General features: G+C 32.0%; 5 protein-coding genes across 15 annotated transcripts; 3 read left to right on the top strand and 2 right to left on the bottom strand.

Annotated features, from left to right (window-relative positions):
- The first annotated feature begins 33 nt into the window (after positions 1-33).
- On the top strand, positions 34-2629 carry LOC126925381 (vacuolar protein sorting-associated protein 33B). Its single transcript, XM_050740858.1, has 6 exons — positions 34-482; positions 553-776; positions 855-1361; positions 1436-1666; positions 1750-2075; positions 2158-2629. The coding sequence occupies exons 1-6, from the start codon at positions 325-327 to the stop codon at positions 2419-2421; spliced, it is 1710 nt and encodes a 569-aa protein (XP_050596815.1). The 5' UTR covers positions 34-324; the 3' UTR covers positions 2422-2629.
- Positions 2519-6668, bottom strand: LOC126925374 (eukaryotic translation initiation factor 3 subunit C). Its single transcript, XM_050740836.1, has 12 exons — positions 6514-6668; positions 6106-6211; positions 5881-6013; positions 5505-5789; positions 5301-5398; positions 5104-5231; positions 4613-5023; positions 4329-4538; positions 4052-4205; positions 3772-3987; positions 2881-3697; positions 2519-2772 (listed from the first exon to the last, which is right to left on the bottom strand). Exons 2-12 carry the CDS (start codon positions 6196-6198, stop codon positions 2639-2641), a joined length of 2679 nt encoding a protein of 892 aa, XP_050596793.1. The 5' UTR covers positions 6199-6211; positions 6514-6668; the 3' UTR covers positions 2519-2638.
- Positions 6669-6760: 92 nt separating this feature from the next.
- LOC126925386 (dnaJ homolog subfamily C member 7) lies at positions 6761-10111 on the top strand. Of its 5 annotated transcripts, none has more exons than XM_050740873.1 (11): positions 6761-6894; positions 7015-7082; positions 7382-7473; positions 7543-7667; positions 7745-7933; positions 8008-8126; positions 8195-8513; positions 8584-8749; positions 8823-8969; positions 9042-9194; positions 9284-10111. In XM_050740873.1, the coding sequence occupies exons 2-11, from the start codon at positions 7057-7059 to the stop codon at positions 9370-9372; spliced, it is 1425 nt and encodes a 474-aa protein (XP_050596830.1). In that variant the 5' UTR covers positions 6761-6894; positions 7015-7056; the 3' UTR covers positions 9373-10111. The 5 variants fall into 5 exon arrangements, with proteins under 5 accessions (XP_050596830.1, XP_050596832.1, XP_050596828.1 ...); XM_050740875.1 differs by having other exon boundaries at positions 7391-7473; XM_050740871.1 differs by having other exon boundaries at positions 6792-6925.
- On the bottom strand, positions 10106-13337 carry LOC126925384 (uncharacterized). Of its 2 annotated transcripts, none has more exons than XM_050740869.1 (5): positions 13236-13337; positions 12123-12503; positions 11768-12046; positions 11204-11697; positions 10106-11124 (listed from the first exon to the last, which is right to left on the bottom strand). In XM_050740869.1, the coding sequence occupies exons 1-5, from the start codon at positions 13236-13238 to the stop codon at positions 10974-10976; spliced, it is 1308 nt and encodes a 435-aa protein (XP_050596826.1). In that variant the 5' UTR covers positions 13239-13337; the 3' UTR covers positions 10106-10973. The 2 variants fall into 2 exon arrangements, with proteins under 2 accessions (XP_050596826.1, XP_050596825.1); XM_050740868.1 differs by having other exon boundaries at positions 13013-13337.
- Positions 13338-14651: 1314 nt separating this feature from the next.
- On the top strand, positions 14652-19789 carry LOC126925383 (coronin-1C-A). 6 transcript variants are annotated; one of them, XM_050740865.1, is made up of 6 exons: positions 14652-14745; positions 16311-16516; positions 16681-17162; positions 18220-18598; positions 18681-18926; positions 18989-19789. In XM_050740865.1, the coding sequence occupies exons 2-6, from the start codon at positions 16319-16321 to the stop codon at positions 19166-19168; spliced, it is 1485 nt and encodes a 494-aa protein (XP_050596822.1). In that variant the 5' UTR covers positions 14652-14745; positions 16311-16318; the 3' UTR covers positions 19169-19789. The 6 variants fall into 6 exon arrangements, with proteins under 6 accessions (XP_050596822.1, XP_050596821.1, XP_050596824.1 ...); XM_050740864.1 differs by having other exon boundaries at positions 14654-14745; positions 16308-16516; XM_050740867.1 differs by lacking the exon at positions 14652-14745 and adding an exon at positions 14816-14864.
- The last annotated feature ends 49 nt before the right edge of the window (positions 19790-19838 follow it).

The raw sequence follows: 19838 nt of genomic DNA on the forward strand, positions 1-19838 counted from the left end.
ACGCGTGAGTATTGAAAGGATTGGAAAATACGTTTCACTCCGGTTTACGAAGCTCTGCCACATGGGTGCACTAGTCGAGTTGTTTGTTATGTTCCCTATAAAAGAAGTATCAATTTAATGTGATGTGGTTTGAAAATAACTTGCAGTCCAAAGAAATTTTGGTAGATGAATAAAACATTGGAATTCCATTATAGTTTTTAACTTTACATCGATATCATGTCATCGAACAAAAATATGCAGCATCTTCATAACTCATAGTGGTTAAATAATTTTGTTACTACTTATTATCAAATTATCGTAATTTATAATATATATTAAAAAGATATGGACATCACGTTGGATGATAGATTAAATGTATTACAACAAATAAGTCAACGAAAACTTGTTGAAATACTGGATGCGATTCCCGGAACCAAAGACTTAGTGATAGAACAGAAACTTATGAAAATTTTGGACAGTTTTGTAGGAGTTTCTGTACTCAAGTAATTATTTTAAATTAATGTGGAATGTTACTTTCTGAATAAATATCAAATGATATTATTTTTTACTTAGACGTTATGGCGTTGAAAAGATTTATAGAATGGAGCAAGGCTTGAAGCTTTCAAATTCTCAACACATCTTTTTGGTTTCAAGTGATTTGATTGCTTGCAAAAGGGTACTAGATCAGATACAGTCAGAAATTCCTTCAAATATTAAACCACATGTACAACCATACCATCATATTCTAGTTACTCCATCTGTACCCACTGTTCTTAATTCAATAATCGAAGAAGAAGGTGAATATTTTATTATGCAATTAAATAATCAATAGTTGTTTCAGTTCCATTAGGGTAAGAATGCAAATGTTTGTTTAGGATTATCTGGATTGGTTACATTACAGACATTATCTTGGGAATTTATTAGATTAGATGGGAACATCTTATCTTTAGAAAACTGTATGTTTATTGATCTTTACTATCACAAAGATACTACATTACTGCCAGCATTAGGACGTAGCTTATGGTCACTGCAACTTATACTCGGTTCTCCCAAATTAACACTTTCCTTTGGAAAGTACAGTCAGCAAATGTTCAAAATTATGGAGTCAATGAAACACTGTTTAGGCTCCTCTAATATAGAAAATGAAATAGGAGCTTTAATTATAATGGACAGGAATTATGATTTAGTTACGCCACTTTTAACCCCTGTAACTTACGCTGGATTATTACACGAAGTAGTGGAAATAAATGTTGGTACAGGTATTTTGGGCAAATCTCAAGTTAAGCTAGATCCAGATAAAGATCAAATTTACGGGGAAGTAAGAGATACACCATGCAGCGAAGTTTTTCCAATTTTACATGGGAAAGCTAAATCTTTAAAATGTATGTTCTTATATGTTTCTTTTATTAATTTATTTTTCATAAAAGTTAGCAGTATTTTTAATGGTTCATATCAGTGGAACAGAATGCGATACAAACAATGAAGTTATCAGAAATGGAAAGATATGTAGCAACGAGATTACAAAAAACTAGAGATCTAACGCGACAACTTGCTTTTCATATTTCTGCTTGCCAGCTGATAGCAGACACATTAAGTTCTGACTTTCAAACCTTGCAAAAAATAGAGAAATGTATGCTTGAGTGCAGAGAGAGGAAAGAGTGTTTGGGTCATATTGAGAGATATGTAGGTATGTAAATTCTTTTAATAGTCAATAACATTATCTTTTTTCAGATGATTTTATTCATCGCGATCTTACAACTCATTTTTCAGACGATCATCCACTGAGAACCTTACGTTTATTATGTTTATTATCGATTACAAGCGACGGAATTACCCAAAATGAACTGGACTCTATACAAAAACTTTATCTTCACGCTCACGGTTATAAACACATACCGTTATTTTATAAATTGCATAGTATAGGTTTATTGAAGTATAGGTCAGAAAATATTTTACACAAATTACCAAATTGGAATAGTGAATGGAATAATAATGCACAGAAGTTAAAGCTGTTACCCAGTTACTACAAGCAAATGGAGCAAAAAAGCCGTTCGTGTGCAAGTTACGTATTCAATAATGTTTACGTACCATTAATCGTTAGTAATATTATTAATTAAATTAGTTTACTTGATAATGTTTAATATTGAATAGTGTTGACAAAAATTCACATCTCTATAGGCTCAAATATTAAATATTGTTGTGAATCAAGAAAAGGATATTAAGAGTCTTGACGAATTAATAAATTTATCAAACTGCGTCATAAGTGGCCAACGTGGTTCATTATTACCAAAAATGGTAGTGATATGTATCATTGGTGGTATTACCTATGCCGAAATAACTGCTTGTCGGTTTATAGAAAAATCGACTGGGATTCGACTTGTACTAACCTCGGATAATATAATAACAGGTAATAAATTGCTGGAGAAGGTGCAAGATATATGAACATCTTAAAAATGATAATCAAAAATTTGTAACATTTATATATAAAGTAATTATATGCAAATAGTAGCAAACATGGAAGTATAAATATACACTAAAATAGTGATTAATTATTTATATAATGTTATTTTCGACATTATTCACATGAGTGTGTATACACGGTACAATGATAATTCACTGTTAAACGCTCACATAAACAATATTCAATGTTTTCTGATTTTTAATAATTTCGATTTTCTTCTCGATTACGATCCCGATCACGGTCCCGTCTCTGCCGGCCCCAATCTTGTCCCTGTCGATTGTAATTTTGCCTATCACGGAAGTTTCCTTGATTTCCTCTTGAGAAGAAGTTTCCTGTGACGTAAGACGTTCATCATCATCAGTATTTTACAATCATTTACAATACAAATCATTTTACAATTTTACAATCATTTAAAATTGCTTAAAGTTTTAATAGCTTACCTTGTTTCATTTCGAAAATACGTTCATTAGAATCGACAAAGTTGTTTACTTTATCGGTAAGCTGCAATGCTAGAGATTGTAAACGACTTGGTTCGCTACGATGCATCACAACCGTTTCTGTTGGATCATCTAAAGAGGCCATAAGTTCCTCGTTGATAATCATTTTACTAATGATGGAATGAACAACAGGTCGCTTCAGTTGAAACATCTCTGCCAATTTTGGCATAGAAATCGAATCATAGACGTGGGAATACGTGAACAAGTACGTTCTTAAAGCCTCTTCTTTGATTAATCTTGTGAGCATGTCACGAACTTTGTCCGCTTGGTAAAAGAGGTCCCACACTTTAGCATTCATTTTTTCGTTAATGATAAAATTATTGCAAGCCAACCAATTTCCATTGCGCATCGCTTTTGCCGCCGCGACAACGTGTTCTCTCATAGATTCTGGAGGTCCAACCAAAGACTGACGTTCACTTGATCTCAACTGTTGATAAAATGTCTTGGAAATCATTCTTCTCCTCGCATCAAATTCATGTGCAGCCATGTACGGAATTTCAATGAGCATGGCAGAAACTAAATAAACACACTCAAGGAGTTCCAAATTGATATGCATATGGAATGGCATTTGCCTTTGTTTTTCGATTTTTTCTTGTTCTTTGCTGCGTTCATGTTGTCTTTGAGGAAGAAGACCTTGTGCCAAGAGTTCCTTTACTTTACCAGTCACCATTAAATCAACTAAACAATTATGTGCGTCTTTAATATTTGCGTGACGGAATGCACATAAACCCAAATGAGCAATAGTTCTGTTGTATAAAATCTGTAATTGGAAATAGAGGGGAAAAAATTGATAAGAATATGGAAAAGCATAATTTCATTATAAAGGATACAAACTTGTGTAGCTGGATCGGAATGCTGAATGGTTTCTTGTAAATGAGACATCAGAATAAGATCACGTGCTTGAAACCAGTTATCGTGAAGAGCATGATGATAAACATGAGAAAGAATCGCACGAGTTCTAAGTCTGTCTGTCCCGTCATGAGCATAAACGTATTTACAAAGCTTCTCCATAACTTGAACAGATGTTGCAACGTCTAGACCAAGTTCTCCCTGAATATGTATATATTATATTCTTAGATTTTTATCTGTAAAATATTAATAATTATATACTTACTTCTTTTTGTTTAAGAACATTTGGATCAAATTTATAATATAGATGTTCAATTTTACGTAGGTATACGCGGCAAAGTTCAGAAACTGTGCCTTGCCTTTCTAAATATTCTTGAACTTTATCTATTATCATGGACACTTGTTTCTCATCTTTCAACCTAAAAAGATGGTGAATATTTTCGTCTACATTTTCAATTTACTAATTTATTTAACCCCTTCACGTACTTTAATGAGTCATAATCGCTGTACAGTACGGGAAGGGGTTAAATATATATACATACCTTTCTACATATTCATTACTGTGTGGATCGCATTCCTTTAATAACTTAGTAAATTCTTCATCTAAACGTTCTACTAACGTTAGCACACATCCATGTATTTTATAAGGCGGAGTTTCGTACTCTTCTGCATCCTCAGATACCACTTCAGCGATAACCATATCTTTCGTATTCAGAAGCATATCGAGCATTTCTGTGATACGTTCTAATATTCTGCAAAAAAATTATTTATTAATTCATAAATTGGGATGGTTTCATATTCTAAGAATTTAGAATATAATACCTACTTTGACCAATATTCAGGTTTCATTGCATCTGATACTTTTGGGTTATAATCGAAAATAGAGGACACGATAGAAAATTTAATTTTTACAGCTACTGCTGGTCCAAGATTATGAGTATCGGCTATGGATTGCAGTTCGTGTAAAAGTTCAATTTGTTCCCTTCGATCGGTACGTTTTTTACCGCGAGCCGCGATGATCTCAGAAAGTTTCTTCAAGACAGCAGCCACATTAATTTCTGCATCCTTCGCAAACATTTTCGGCTTTTCAGATGGAATGGCTACACCGCCTTTGACAGTTTCCCATTCACCTTCTTCGTCGTCTTCATCTTTCTTCTTCTTTCGTTCCTTTTCTTTACGTTCCTTTCGCTGTTCCTTTCGTTTTGTCTTATCTTCTTCTTCCTCTTTATCTGTCACTCTATTTCAGAATATGCCAATATTAATATTACATTAATTAATTATTACTTCCATCTATTTGTGTGAATGAGTTAAACATACTTTTTGATAAACCGTTCACGTATATTTTGATATTGACCTTCATCCTCACTACTTGTACTCTCACTATCTGAAGAACTACCCCAGTCAGATTCACTTTCACTACCTTCTTCTCCATCAGCCATGCTTTTCTGTAAAAGTATGATCTTGTTAATATAAAGAAAAGGAAGTCACAAAATATTTTATTACATATAACAAACCTTAAATTTAGAAGTATCTGGTTCACTTGCTTCTGATCCAGCCTTTTTGAAAGGAACTGCACTGTCCTCCTCTTCCTCAGATTCTATAACTTCCTCAGCTAGAAGATTTTAAACAATGATTAATTTTTATTTTAAATAATTAATTTAAAACATCAGTAAATATTATTGAATTATTATTGAATACTATCAGTGAAATTGACTCACGTTTTTCCTCCTCCTCATCATCATCCTGATCTGGATTTTCTCTGAATTTTGCTATATCTTCTTCAAAATCTTTGTTATATTTACGAAGTTTCTGACGCAGTGAAGTCAATGACTTTGAATTGTTTTTTGACATATTTTTACGACCCTCGCGATCTTCCCATACTTCATTGATGAAATCTTCCATTTCTACTAAACATCTGATGTAAAAACGTGGTGTTTGACCACCTTCTTCTTTTGCTATTACAGGCAGAGCTTTTTGATAAGCACGCATTAAATCCTCGAAACCTATAGTTACAATATGAATGATTTCAATTAAATGAATACTTTATGAATAATTTATTTTTGTTTAATATCATTAAACTTTGTAAGCACTTACTGGACAACATGCTGCTCATATCTTTGATCTTTTTATAATTTCTTATGAGCTTGATGAGATTTGCAATCTCTTCGTATCTTTTTTCTTTGGTTGATCGTACAACCCTCTTAGTTTCTTCTTCTTCATCACTGAACTGAAAAAATTTTACATTATGTAATGCAAATTTTGTATGTTTGCCATAGTATAAAAAAGGAAATAATGAAATATTATAATGCTTAAATTTACCGTGAAAGCTGTAGTTGGTGCTCGTTGAACCTGCTCCTCCTCGGAAGCACTATCAGATTCAGAATCTGATCCAGTAGCAAAGAAACGACTCATGTTTAGAAAAATACTGTGTCAGAAAAAAGGAACAAATTTAGTAAATGTCTAATACTTGAAAAGGTGATATATAAATGTATATACTTTATTATTAATAAAAATTTTTACATATATTTATTTATAAAATTTCATAATATAATATGATAATATTATGTGAATTGTGCATGTAATTAGAAAATCTGCTCTGTATATGCGATAATTCTTAAGCACATGGTGCAATAGTTTGATTAGTATTAGTTTACGTTGAGCACGCATTGCTATTAACAAAAATGATGTAAAAGTATATAAATTTTATTTATTCATTTATAAACTTACGTATTACAAAATTGATCGTTTTTTTCCCTTCAAATGGTTAAACTGCCACAGGTTATAATGACAACGCCATTAAAGGCTGATACATCATAAAATTGCTGTGATGAAAAGTGTTCCAAAAAAAGTGATGGAAAGTTTTCAAATTCTCCTTGATGTTTTTTTTTATTCAAATTATTATTAGGACAAAAATTTGATTAGTTATCGCACTAATAATTAGTATTAAATAATAATTAATCTAAAATTAAATTGGATTTTTAAACCATTTTGGATGCGTTTTGGAACGTGTATATACTAATTTCCTGGGATCATTATTACAAATGCGGCCCTTCTGTTGGTAGTTTTAAAGGGAGTAGGACTGTTGCACGAAGGGAATAAACCGATTGGGTTAGTACGTATATATTTTTGTTACAAAGATGTAAGTTTCATAATAATATAAAATGACTGTGTATAAACATAGGAATATCATATAATATCTCATGAAATATTACGCTTACTATTTTTCAGTCTTCTAGGAATATACACAAGTATACTTCAAAACATTCGACAATGTCTACTATTGCACAGTTTAAAGAGTAAGTAAAGACCGAGAATATATAATGTCGCGCTTCATTTAATTTATTAAATGTTACTTTTTTAATAAACAGAAATGATATATACCGTGGAATGATCGACCTCTTTCTTTAAATAATGTTCAAAATTCTTAAATATTCTTTATATCTTTTAATAATCGTTTTAATTTTATATTGACCCTATGTTTTTAATATTTTTTTATGGGGTTACATAATTGACTTGGTGAAAGATGATATGGCTTTAGTTTATATGATTATGATTATGGTTTATTAAATTATTCAGTGCAATATTAAATACATAGATGTTTCAGACATGCAAAAATGCAAACTGCCAAAGAACTTTATAGTGGGAAACAATACAAAGAAGCATTAAAAGAGTACAGTGAACTTATTGGTAAGTATTTGTTCAATTAAAAATTTAATGTTATGACCTTATGGATCAATAAAATAAATATCATTTTAGAATTATATCCAAATACACCACTACTTTATGCAAACAGAGCTGCATGTTACATGATGCTTGACAAATATCCTCCTGCCTTGAAAGATGCAAAGAAATGTATTGAATTGGATCCAAAAGTATACAAAGTACGTTAGACATAAAGATACATAAAAATACATTTAAAGAAATGAACATTCTTTTAATTCAATTCATTTACGTTTAGGCTTATGTAAGAATTATAAAATGTTGCCTGATTTTGGGTGACATAGTTCAAGCTGAGACTACTTTATCTAAGTTATTAGAGATTGATCCCGAAAATAAAGGCATTACCACAGAGAAAAAAGACTTAGAATATGTGAAAAAATTTCTTAAAGATGCAGATGCTGCATATAATGCTAAAGATTATCGTAAGGTTTGTGGCTCAACTTCTAAATGAACATGTACTTAGTAATATAGATAATAGTGTTTAACATATACTACTTACAGGTTGTATATTGTATGGATCGTTGCTGTGATGTGAGTAATCGTTGCACAAGATTTAAATTAACTAAAGCAGAATGTTTGGTATTCTTGGGGAGGTATCAGGAAGCACAGGAAATAGCAAAGTAATTGCTTTTTTCATGAACCTAAAGTAATCAAAATTATTTTATATTCAATATCAATGATATTTCAGTGATATCTTACATCTTGATAAGCAAAATGCAGATGCTATATATGTTCGTGCTATGTGCCTATATTTCCAAGATAATATTGACAGAGCATTTGCACACTTCCAACAAGTACTTAGATTGGCTCCAGACCATGCTAAAGCATTAGAAATATATAAGCGAGCTAAGAATTTGAAAAAAAAAAAGGAAGAAGGAAATGCTGCTTATGAAATGGAACAATATTTGAAAGCATATCAATTATATACAGAAGCTTTGACTATAGATCCTCAAAATATAGTTACAAATGCAAAACTCCATTTTAATAAAGCAATGGTTGCAGCAAAGGTATTATATTTTCATATTTTATTAAAATCGATTTTATAAAAATTACTAATATTTTCACTTAACCCTATAGTTAAATCGATTAAATGAATCGGTAACAGAATGTACGGAAGCATTGAAACTCGATGAAAAGTATCTTAAAGCACTCTTGAGAAGAGCAGCTTCTTATATGGAGCTCAAAGAATATGAAAAAGCTGTTCGTGATCTTGAAAAAGCGTATAAAATGGATAAAAGTTCAGGTAAAGAAGATACACATTTTACTTACAAAAATAAACACTTTTATAATAACATTAATTTATTAAATATTGACAGATAACAAACGATTATTAATGGAAGCTAAGTTGGCATTAAAAAAATCAAAAAGGAAAGATTACTACAAAATTTTAGGTATTGATAAGAATGCATCTACTGATGATATCAAAAAAGCATATAGGAAACGAGCGATGGTACATCATCCTGGTGAGCTTGAAAATGCGTTTCTATTCAGTTTATTTTAATTATGTTAATCTGTCTTTACGTCATTATGTACAGACCGACATCCTAACGCAACGGAAGGAGAAAAGAAAGAACAAGAAAAGAAGTTTAAAGAAGTTGGAGAAGCCTATGGTATTCTATCTGATCCTAAGAAACGGTCGCGTTACGATAGTGGACACGACATTGATGATGCTGAAGGTGGATTCCAAGGTACGCACAATCCGTAAATTTATGTTGGTATAAGATTTTAGACACATTTCAGTATATGTGGTATAATAATTAACTTTTTTTCTATATAGATATCGATCCAAATGTAGTGTTTCAAACATTCTTTCAACATGATGGTTATCAATTTCGTACAGACGGTTATACTTTTCACTTTGGTTAACAGCATTCCAAGGATGTTTTCTTCTACTGTCTTAATGTTTCAAAAGATCATTTCATTCTAGAGATGAATATATTGGATTTGTTTATCTTCCATTCATAGCACATCCCGTATTATCAGGTAGCATAAATAATATATATAAAACCTATTAGAGAGATATAGTTTTATATATTTATTTAAATAACTGTAAATATGTCTTATATGGTATTCTGATATATATGTAGAGTTTTTTGCAGTAAGTGTGAATGAATATTGAAAATCATATCAGTGATCTTCAATAGATATGTTTCTGACAAAGTATATACTTGTATTGATATATGTACTTATGAAAATTACGTTATAAGTTATTTTCCCTTACTCTATTCAGTGATGTTAAAAAGTATGCTAAATATCACAGCAATTAATCAATTTCCTCAAGTTACTTCATATATTATATAATGTTTGAATTATCTTTGGAATGATAAATGATCTTATACACGTCTTTCTGTAGAAATATATATTACATTGAATATCGTTATATTAAGCAATAAATTCTTGAAAAAGCATACGATCTTCATTTATAGTTACTGAAGCATAGAGTTAAGGAAATAACTGAATAAAATAAGAAAAATTATATTAAACTTGAGTATTACTTCGGGATTTAAAAAATAAGAAAATATGTTAAATATCTTATTTATTCCTTGACCAAAAAATAACATTGTTTATACAGTATAATCGTTAAAATAAAAGATCTTGCTCGCTATTTCATTGCTTTATTTATGTAGATACAAATTTTATTTTAAAAAAACATTAGTCATTTAAAATAAATTATCCAGTAATGACTACTTTTTTCTCCGAAGATAATAAGATTTCGGACGCAACTAGTTCTTCAGTTGTGTCTGTTATTTTTATTTCATTTTTGCACGCATCTAATGTTAACATCTAACGTGATTCATTATATTCTTTAAGTACGTATATAAGGCACGCTATAATCGTCACAGCTTAAAAATACAAAAAGATACAAAATTCCGGAAATTACATAAATCTGAGTTGGCTGAATCAAATAGCTCAAACTTAACGCACACAACTAAAACACATTTATCTAAAACTCACATAAAAATATGCAATAGCACCTATGTAGTTATACTTTTAACAAATACACGTGTATATCTAATATTTTATTAAAAATTGAAAGTTTACAGTTATTAAACAATTTTTCTAACATTTATAATGCAAATTTTCAATCATCGCTATATAAGATAGCACATTTTTATCTTAAATGTTTTTGGAGCTTTGTATCTTTTATGCTAATATTATTGAGCATGAAAGTACTATTTAAAAATATACTATGTTAGGTTTTTGAAGTACTTCGATTTTAGTTTAAGTAACTGATTCATAAAAAATAAGTAATAAATTAAGAAACTTTCCTCCTCCTGTTATTGTACAGTTTATATACTATAGCACTTCGTACTTTGTAAATCGAATATGGTGTTTGCAATCTTACACATACAGCATAAGTACTTACACATTCAAGCAATACTATGCTTAATGATATATACATATATACAAATAATCTACTAAAATCCTGAATTAATTTTGTGCTATAATAGAATATCATATTGAGACTATTTATTTGATTCGTTGTAGGATGCCCTACCCGCCAATTCAAGTAAGTAACGATCAGGATGATCTTTCCAATCTTTAGCAGTTAGTTTAACGGTCCTCTGCTTTTCTGCTTCCTTCACTTGCCACTTTTTAATTTCCAATTGACGTTCCCTGTAAAATATTTCAAATTAATTTTTTTATTGAAATCTATTCATCTTTATACAAGAGAGAAAACAAAAACAAAAGATACCTTAATTTCATATCTCCACAACCCCAAACTTCTAAGCTAGCAATCGGATAAGGTGCACCTGCTATACTGACTGAATGGAATGATTCATCTATACTAATATACGGCGAGCGGGGATTACTCCCGAACCGTAATCCATGAGGATAACCTCTGATACCAGTATTCAAGTATAATACTTTAGCTCCCTTTTCAATAACCCTATATGAAGGAAACAATTCAATGCCCATCGAATCTTCGTCGCCCCAATACAGATGACTTTCACGCCATTCTATCGCTGAACATATGCAGTATGTAGGACGCGAAGTATCTCCATCTGGATTAGCAATCCGTATGAATAAAAGAGTAGGTCCTCTATATCCTAATACATGGTAAAGAAATCGATTAGCTCCTGTTCCATGTTCTGAGCTATTGTACAATAATGTCCAGTGTCTAGGACACACATTGCCCATTCTCTTAGCTATGAGTGCATGAGTAACATCTTTTGGTGAATCATCTGTCTAAACATATATTTATCTTATTATTTTACAATTCAGTGAAGTATATATCAAATTTCAAATGAAAATATACCTGAAGATAACATTCGGGTAGTGTGCTTGATAATAACCACACGTAGCTCATAGGTAACAAAACTTGGGGAAAACATAAAGAATCTGGTTGCTCCAATATAGGTGTTGGTATCTCCAAATGTGGTTGTGGTTGTTCTTTGGATAAAAGAGCTTTACCATTTCTGTAAGCAGTTGTTAGTACATGTATTATATATCGATGAGGGCCATATATTAGACGTGGACAATGTTGCCAGATCCAGTTGCTCACATAACTCACAGACAAAGTATGTTTGCCATGAAACTGTAATACACATTCTATAGTTTTAGTTTCGTATAGGTTTCGGTTAATAATGCTAATAAATATTAAATTTACTAACACACGATGATACAGCTGAATCGATTATTTGACCTTTATAAATACAGGGAGAGGTTCCACTACTATCCATAGCAATACTATAAGAAATGTTCAATAAAGCCTTCAATCCATCAGGATTTATGCTTCCATCTCCTTTTATATCAGAATACATCTTCACATAATTCTCCAATACAGTTTGATCACTCATTACAGAAAGGAACTTCTCTGCTTGTTGTTTGAAAGAATTGGCACTCAAGTGCGTAGTATTAACATTGGCAGCATGATGGAGATAATTGAATAATTTTTCACCTAACTCTGGATAATTGGGGAAGAGATAGCGTTGAAATATAGATATTGTTATCCCATTTATACGTTCCTGTTCGTGAGTTAAATGAGACAAAATCTGCAAAATGAACAATCTAACTAATACATGCTTTCTAAAATTAATTTTAATAAATATTAAATCTTAATAAATCTTAATAGATATTATTAATGTTGATAAATCTGCAAACTAGAAAGTAATAGTATCTTATTTTATTAACGTGGAAAGAAGTGACAAACAGCTTTATATTTATTCACATTTTTTGGAAAAGACCAGAAATGATCTAAACTAATTTTTGCAACGCAAAAATATTATTTACAAAAAACATATTACATCAGCAACATGACATCATAAGTTATACGAATTATAAAGATTGTCAAAGGAAAAGTGGATCGAAAATAAATTAGTTAAGAAATAATTTGCATATTATTCGTGAACCATACAAGTCAATTTGCGTTTTTAAAATGTGAAACAAATATTTGTGACGATTAATGATTTTCAAAAGACGATCGACATACTTCTGCGATATATCGAATATATCTGTGTCGTTCGATTTACGACAAAATAGTAATTACAAATTGACCCTATACCTTCGCTAGACTTTCAATTGGAAAGAACTGCATGTGCGAATTACTTTCTAATTCAGTCCCTGAGGAACTTTTCGAAAGATTGTTTGCGTTTGCATTATCACCAACATGAACCACAGCATCAGCCTTCTTGGTGGATACATGTCCACCACGTGTTGCTTGATTACCCATTTCTACCAGTTTAATATTAAAGTATTAACAAATTCACTCTCTTATCTAAACATACCATCACTCACAACAACAAACATGCATACAACCATATGCAACTTTTTAGAATATTGTCACGAATGATACGAAAGCAAGTGTTGCATTCGCGACAAATCGAATCCCACCCGCCCCTCCAAATAATTTCCCTTTTAAGTATGTTCTATTAACTGTTCACTAGATTATGTTCGAAAATCGGATTGGTTAGTCAGAACTCAGGGAAGATAAAGCCGAATTTACACCTTTTCACTTTGGATGATTATAGCGAATGATTTATCGAAAAATAATATTTTCAGTTACGTTTTATCGTGAAGTGACCAATCAACAAAGTAAAGCTTATTTGGAATGAATTGAATAAAGCCAAATTTACATCTTTTTCACGGTAAATGTGAATAATGAAAGCCGGAGTATTTATACCAGATCAATGGTTGAATTCATTTCATTAGCTTAAAATATTCTTCAAATTTACTAAGTTGATCCTATAGATCTTGGAACAAAATATGATAGTTTCCTTCCCTGTCTTAAAGAAGACATTTTATTCCCCTGTTCCATTCTCTCATTTATTATTAAGATTTTTAATAAAGGATTGCCCAGAAAATAGTAAGAATCGGCCAAATCCATATTCATTTCGTATGATATATATCATAGGAGCGTGAAATGATTGCATTCAGTATATCGTACTTGCAATGGCATGGTCATAAGATAATGCCGTTTCACTACGAATTAATCATCCATTTAATTTATCAAAAGTAAAGATTGATCATTACTCATTTTAAATGAAACGCGGAAAAAAACGATGTTTTTTAATGAACTATCCGTGATGATCATCCAATATGAAAAAGTGTAAATCTGGCTTAAGAACGTACAGTGGCACGCAAAAATATTTGAGCACTTATCACAGAATCCTTTTGTGGATATATTACCTTCATTATACGAAACTTTTTGAAATTTTGTTAATACTATAATGAGACACGATTATCGTGATTATAATAACAAAGTTTAAAACCAATTCGAAAATGTATATAGAAGTTACATAACGTTTATTGAAAACATATATTTATATAAAAACTAGTATACAGCACGAATAGTAAGTTTTAAACATACAATTAAGGCTGAAGATGGTTTCACTATATATTGTGACTTATTACCAGACTACGAATTTTTATACAAATTCATATTTTTCAGAATATAATAAAAAAAGTAGAACCTCGTTAGAAAATTGTTTTACCTACTAAGTATTATAGAAAGCACTATACTTTATATATTTTACCGTATTTCGTACATTCTGTGCAATGGCAGCTTCAAATTTCCTGTAAATGCATAAAAATCCAGCTTAATGGAAATGTATCAATGACAATGTAAAAAATCAATATGCAGGAGACTCAAAAGTTTAAATATTACGCGCCGTGAGGCGCCATATTGCGTTTAGAAGCGCGCGCATCCATCATCCTCATTAGCGCGTGAGATTTGGGGGGTGGGGAGAGTTCTTTTCCAAAAGCGTGCATCGGCTGTCATCGGAAAAAAATTTCTCGGTGAGGATTCTTTTTACACACGTACTCTGAAAAAATTATCTAGGCACGATAAGTTCGTCGTGTTCACGGAAAGATCGGACGATTTTCTCTACCTCGTGTATATGTAACCCGCTTAATTCGTACGTATACAAGTGCTACAAACAAAAAAACAAGGGGGGTGAGACAAGAAACTAATCATAGAAAATATTTCACAAGTATACAGATTTATAACTGATAATGTGACAGAAGAAGTAGCTTCGGGGGTAGGTATTCACAGGAGCAGGGTGCGCACTTCCAAATAAGGTGCTCTCAAATGATCCAGTCGTTCGTGTCAATAGCGCTACTACGTGGTCGTTCACTGAATTACAACGTTATTGCTAGTCGGCGGGAACGTTGAAATTTCTCCGAGTGTTAATCGAATTAAAAAAAGGGTATTCGTCATCCGATGAATGCAGCTCTGCATTCTTATCTGTAAAATACGATGGTAATAGTTAATCGTGAGTCGTAGTTGCGCGTGAATATCTCTGTTGCGTATGTGCATGTGGCGTATACAAACACGTGGTAGATTAGATACAGTTAGCGCGAGAGAATAGCAGTCGGCGTCAACCCGTTGACGATAGCAGAACGATTAATCGGGACGTTGAAATTATTCCGTTATTTAGCTTTCTATTAGCACGTATATAGAAAATCAGTTTTTAGTTCAAGTTGTTTTAATTGATAAGATTTTCGTTTGTTTCGTCGAACGTACCGGGGTGAGATAAAAGAACGACATTCAGAGGGAATGATAGATGTATTTCTTTAAATAGTCGAAGGTAAATCGCATTTGTAATTGTGGTTTTGCTCACGTATCTGTAAAACAATTCTGCTCTACTTATCTCGTTCTTAAGTTGAACACAGATAATCTGATTTCTAATATGTTAATTCTTTTCACGAAGGATATTTCATTGGAGCACGAACGAAGAATACAATTGACCTAAATGCGTTCTCCAGCAGTGGGGAAATTTCGATACTCCCCCGGGTTGCTCCTCGATATTGGCATAACGTCAAAAATCACGATATCCGTGAATTTAGTGATCAAACGTTCGTCCGAAAATATCGAAATAACGAAGCATTTGGATTGCAATCCATGCCTTAGACGGGACCGGACGGAGTACAGTAATGTAAATTCAGGAACGCTATGACGATCGGTGTGAATCATCGTCGCATAAAAGCGGCGGCCGGTTTATTTCGGGTAGATCAGATCTATTTTTCGTTTGATCAATTATGGTCTATCAAATATTTCCGAGATATACGTGATAATTGGCAGCCCTGAGGTCGAGAAGACTGGGGGAGAAACATTAAACTTATAAACAGTAAAAAGTCGGGATTCGAAAAATATTCTTATTTCAGTCGCGCTCATTTCAACACGTCAAGGGTGGGGAATCTATTTATAAAACGGGGATGGTCCACGCGACGCCCACGTTGGCGGTGGACACGTAACAATAATTTATTAAAATAATCACAATAACCGGCACACGGCAAAGTACCATCCTTATTCTTTAGGTTAATCATTGTTCTCTTTGCTTTTTGTTTGTCACCGAAAGTAGGTGCAGATATGTCTTTCCGTGTGGTGCGCAGCAGCAAGTTCCGCCACGTGTACGGGACGGCTTTAAAACGTGAACAATGTTACGATAATATAAGGGTGTCGAAGTCCTCGTGGGATTCAACCTTTTGCGCCGTGAATCCAAAATTTCTCGCTATCATCGTAGAATCTGCAGGCGGTGGTGCTTTCATAGTCTTACCGCATAACAAAGTAAGTTTCACCCTCGATCTCCCTGTCATTTTCGTTTTTTTTTTTTTTTTTCAATTTCAAGTTAAGCACTGTATTAGTATATTATTTGTTATTTCATTAAATATTTAGCAAGTAATTCTCATGTTAATTTTATTATTTTGTATTTTATCTTTATATTATTATAGGTAGGTCGAATACCAGCAGATTATCCTTTAGTCGGTGGACACAAAGGTCCTGTATTAGACATTGCATGGTGTCCTCATAATGATAATATCATAGCATCAGGTTCCGAAGATTGCGTAGTTAAAGTATGGCAAATACCTGATGGTGGTATTTCTAGGACATTAACTGAATCTGTGGTAGATCTTCAGCTGCATCAGCGCAGAGTTGGCCTTGTATTATGGCATCCTACAGCATTGAACATATTGCTCACAGCTGGATCTGATAATCTTGTATTGATTTGGAATGTTGGCACAGGAGAAGCCATAGTACGAATAGATTGTCATCCAGATATGATTTATTCTGCATGTTGGAATTGGGATGGTTCCAGAGTAGTTACTACTTGTAAAGATAAAAAGATTCGAATTTTGGATCCAAGAACTGGAGAGATATTAGAAGAAGCCATTGCGCACGAAGGTAGTAAAGCAACTCGTGCAATCTTTCTCAGGTATGTAAATTTCTTTTCAGTAGGTATTTATCAATGTGGACGAGCCCTTTTAGCTTTTAATTATACATATATTTAATCACAAATATTTCTACCATTGTGCACATAAAAACCAATAAGTTTCAAATAAATGTTACCGAAATATGTATTTAGGAATAATGAATACCTTGATTATGCAAAACACTATCAACATATCTTCCACATTAAATAATCATCAAACAATATACATCCGCCTTTTTACACAATAAATGTAAGGGTAAATGTGATGTTTATCTCAAAACAGACTATGTTTATAGCAGGCTATAGTATCTTTTAATGACATGTGATTGATACTTCTATTTGCTCACTAAGAATACATTTATTTTTTATTATCACATGGTCTTTCCAATTTGTGTAGTGCGAGATTTGGTATTTTTTAATGGAAAACTTGAAGATTGAAAATGCAACTCGTCAGGGGGATGTCAGCTTAATAAATGCAAATATCAAGGTGTCCACTGTGTAGTATCCGCATAAAAGTTTCAGTAAGTATCGTATATATATCATTTAAAATATAACATTTCGTATATGTTGGCAAACAAGTACAGAATACAGTGAAATAACTATGCTAATATCTAAAAAAATCATTAATGCAGTTTTGAATGCTGGTAATATCTGTTTCAAAAAACGGACAGATCGATTCAGGTATATATATTTTACAAAATTCAGTGACAGAGCTGGTGCACTGATTTCTGCTTAAAATACAAATTAAAATAATTTGTTGCACAAAAAACACTATTTCTTAATAATTATTTTATTTGTTTCGTGTTATTTCACACGTGTGTATTTAATACAAAAGACACAATTTTCAAATGTTGTAACAAGGTGGATGTTATTCGGTTTTGATGATTAACTTGAATAAGATAATTCAAAAAACAGTAAAAGTAAATTATTAAATTAGAGAAGGATATAATATTTAAACATATATTTTATTGATTTGTATATTTTTGTAGGATCTTATATTTGTATGTATGAACATATATAAAACTGTATCCACAAAGATGTGTGTTTAATGTGTTTTCAGGGGAGGCTTGATATTTACCACAGGTTTCAGTAAAATGTCTGAGAGGCAATATTCCCTACGTGCTCCAGATATGTTAGGTGAACCTATAGTTATGGTCGAATTGGATACAAGTAACGGAGTTATGTTTCCTTTGTACGATTCCGACACGAATTTAGTGTATTTATGTGGGAAGGGTGACTCTGTGATTCGATATTTCGAAATTACCCCTGAACCTCCCTTTGTTCATTATATCAATACGTTTCAAACGCCTGATCCTCAACGAGGTATAGGAATGATGCCAAAACGAGGCTGTGATGTTAATAGCTGTGAAATAACTAGATTTTACCGGCTCAACAACTCAGGCTTTTGCCAGGTTATCTCTATGACTGTACCAAGAAAGGTACAATTCATACACAATCTGAATACCGAATAAATAATCGTTTTTCTTTTTAATCGTTTTAATATCGTTTACTCGTTTCCAGTCAGAATTATTTCAAGAAGATTTGTATCCTGATACCCCCGGCGACACTGCTGCGATTTCTGCCGAAGAGTGGGAAAATGGAACCGATGCAGATCCCATATTGATCTCTCTGAGGGACGGTTATCAACCCTCAGTAGCCAAAAACGAATTGAAAGTGCATAAAAAGTCAAATATATTGAGCAAAGGAGCAAAAGTTGCCTCCTCGAATTCTGCACAAAATACTACACAAGCATCGGCAGGCATTACTGTACGTCACTCGTAAGTTTATGCTTGACGAAATTGTTGAACATATGGTTGTTTGTTTTACAGGAAGAACTTTTAAAAGAATTTACGGAGGAAATACGAAAATTAAAAGCGGTGATTGTGAAACATGAGGGTAGGATACGGGTGCTTGAGTCCGCGGTTGCTCTTCAAATGAAAGAAGATGAAAGAAAAGACAAGTCATCTTCACCCACTGATAGAGAAGTACTTGCATCTGATGAAGTGTAATTTTTAGCTCACGTTTTGGGCTCAAGAGGATAATAAGAAAAGAAAGAAAACATAATTAATTGTGTAATAAAAATGATCATATATTTTGATATAACAATTTGTGTAAATAGTAGGTATTAGCTACGCTGTGTGTTTTGATTTTTTTGCAATGATTTTTGCTATTTATTGTACATCCATTCATCATACATCCTGTGCATTTGTACTATGTTTACATTTCTTATTTTGTTAGATTGTAGTCAACATGTGAATTCACTTGTTACTAGCATTAAGATTTCGGATGTTATTTTATGTCTAACTAATACACAAGACTTTTATGTATATTCAACCCTATAATTGTTCAGGATGAAACGAGTGTCTATCGTTTATAGAGATATATCGCTGTAAAATAATGAAAAATTATTTTATTTCTGGTATGAATAATACATAATTCATATGTAAGTTATGCTACATAAGATAACCAAGATAAAAAAATCACTATTTTACGAACTTTTGCGAGTAACAAATAATAAGGAACTGAGTATTTTTGACTAATCTGTTTTTTGACATCGTGAAAAGAAATCATTTGTTTTGTATAAAAAAAAAATGTGAATATAAAACAATATAATTGATTGAGAAAAATTTTATATATCTTTGAATGAAAAAATCCATTATTTTAATGTAAAAGTATATT

The sequence above is a fragment of the Bombus affinis genome, chromosome 16, assembly GCF_024516045.1.
Source record: "Bombus affinis isolate iyBomAffi1 chromosome 16, iyBomAffi1.2, whole genome shotgun sequence".
NCBI lineage: Eukaryota > Metazoa > Arthropoda > Insecta > Hymenoptera > Apidae > Bombus > Bombus affinis.

What these genes read in the sequence shown, in the direction of transcription:
- LOC126925381 (XM_050740858.1), top strand. Translation starts at nt 325, where the DNA reads ATGGACATCACGTTGGATGATAGATTAAATGTATTACAACAAATAAGT. An exon ending in TTCAATAATCGAAGAAGAAG is followed by an intron (nt 777 to 854) that starts GTGAATATTTTA and finishes ATGTTTGTTTAG; the next exon opens with GATTATCTGGATTGGTTACA. An exon ending in TCATATTGAGAGATATGTAG is followed by an intron (nt 1,667 to 1,749) that starts GTATGTAAATTC and finishes CTCATTTTTCAG; the next exon opens with ACGATCATCCACTGAGAACC.
- LOC126925374 (XM_050740836.1), bottom strand. Translation starts at nt 6,198, where the DNA reads ATGAGTCGTTTCTTTGCTACTGGATCAGATTCTGAATCTGATAGTGCT. An exon ending in CACCAACTACAGCTTTCACG is followed by an intron (nt 6,014 to 6,105) that starts GTAAATTTAAGC and finishes AAATTTTTTCAG; the next exon opens with TTCAGTGATGAAGAAGAAGA. An exon ending in CAGATACTTCTAAATTTAAG is followed by an intron (nt 5,232 to 5,300) that starts GTTTGTTATATG and finishes ATACTTTTACAG; the next exon opens with AAAAGCATGGCTGATGGAGA.
- LOC126925386 (XM_050740873.1), top strand. Translation starts at nt 7,057, where the DNA reads ATGTCTACTATTGCACAGTTTAAAGA. An exon ending in TGGATCCAAAAGTATACAAA is followed by an intron (nt 7,668 to 7,744) that starts GTACGTTAGACA and finishes ATTTACGTTTAG; the next exon opens with GCTTATGTAAGAATTATAAA. An exon ending in ATGCTAAAGATTATCGTAAG is followed by an intron (nt 7,934 to 8,007) that starts GTTTGTGGCTCA and finishes TACTACTTACAG; the next exon opens with GTTGTATATTGTATGGATCG.
- LOC126925384 (XM_050740868.1), bottom strand. Translation starts at nt 13,180, where the DNA reads ATGGGTAATCAAGCAACACGTGGTGGACATGTATCCACCAAGAAGGCT. An exon ending in TACCCGAATGTTATCTTCAG is followed by an intron (nt 11,698 to 11,767) that starts GTATATTTTCAT and finishes ATATATGTTTAG; the next exon opens with ACAGATGATTCACCAAAAGA. An exon ending in TGTGGAGATATGAAATTAAG is followed by an intron (nt 11,125 to 11,203) that starts GTATCTTTTGTT and finishes AATATTTTACAG; the next exon opens with GGAACGTCAATTGGAAATTA.
- LOC126925383 (XM_050740865.1), top strand. Translation starts at nt 16,319, where the DNA reads ATGTCTTTCCGTGTGGTGCGCAGCAGCAAGTTCCGCCACGTGTACGGG. An exon ending in TAGTCTTACCGCATAACAAA is followed by an intron (nt 16,517 to 16,680) that starts GTAAGTTTCACC and finishes ATATTATTATAG; the next exon opens with GTAGGTCGAATACCAGCAGA. An exon ending in ACTCGTGCAATCTTTCTCAG is followed by an intron (nt 17,163 to 18,219) that starts GTATGTAAATTT and finishes ATGTGTTTTCAG; the next exon opens with GGGAGGCTTGATATTTACCA.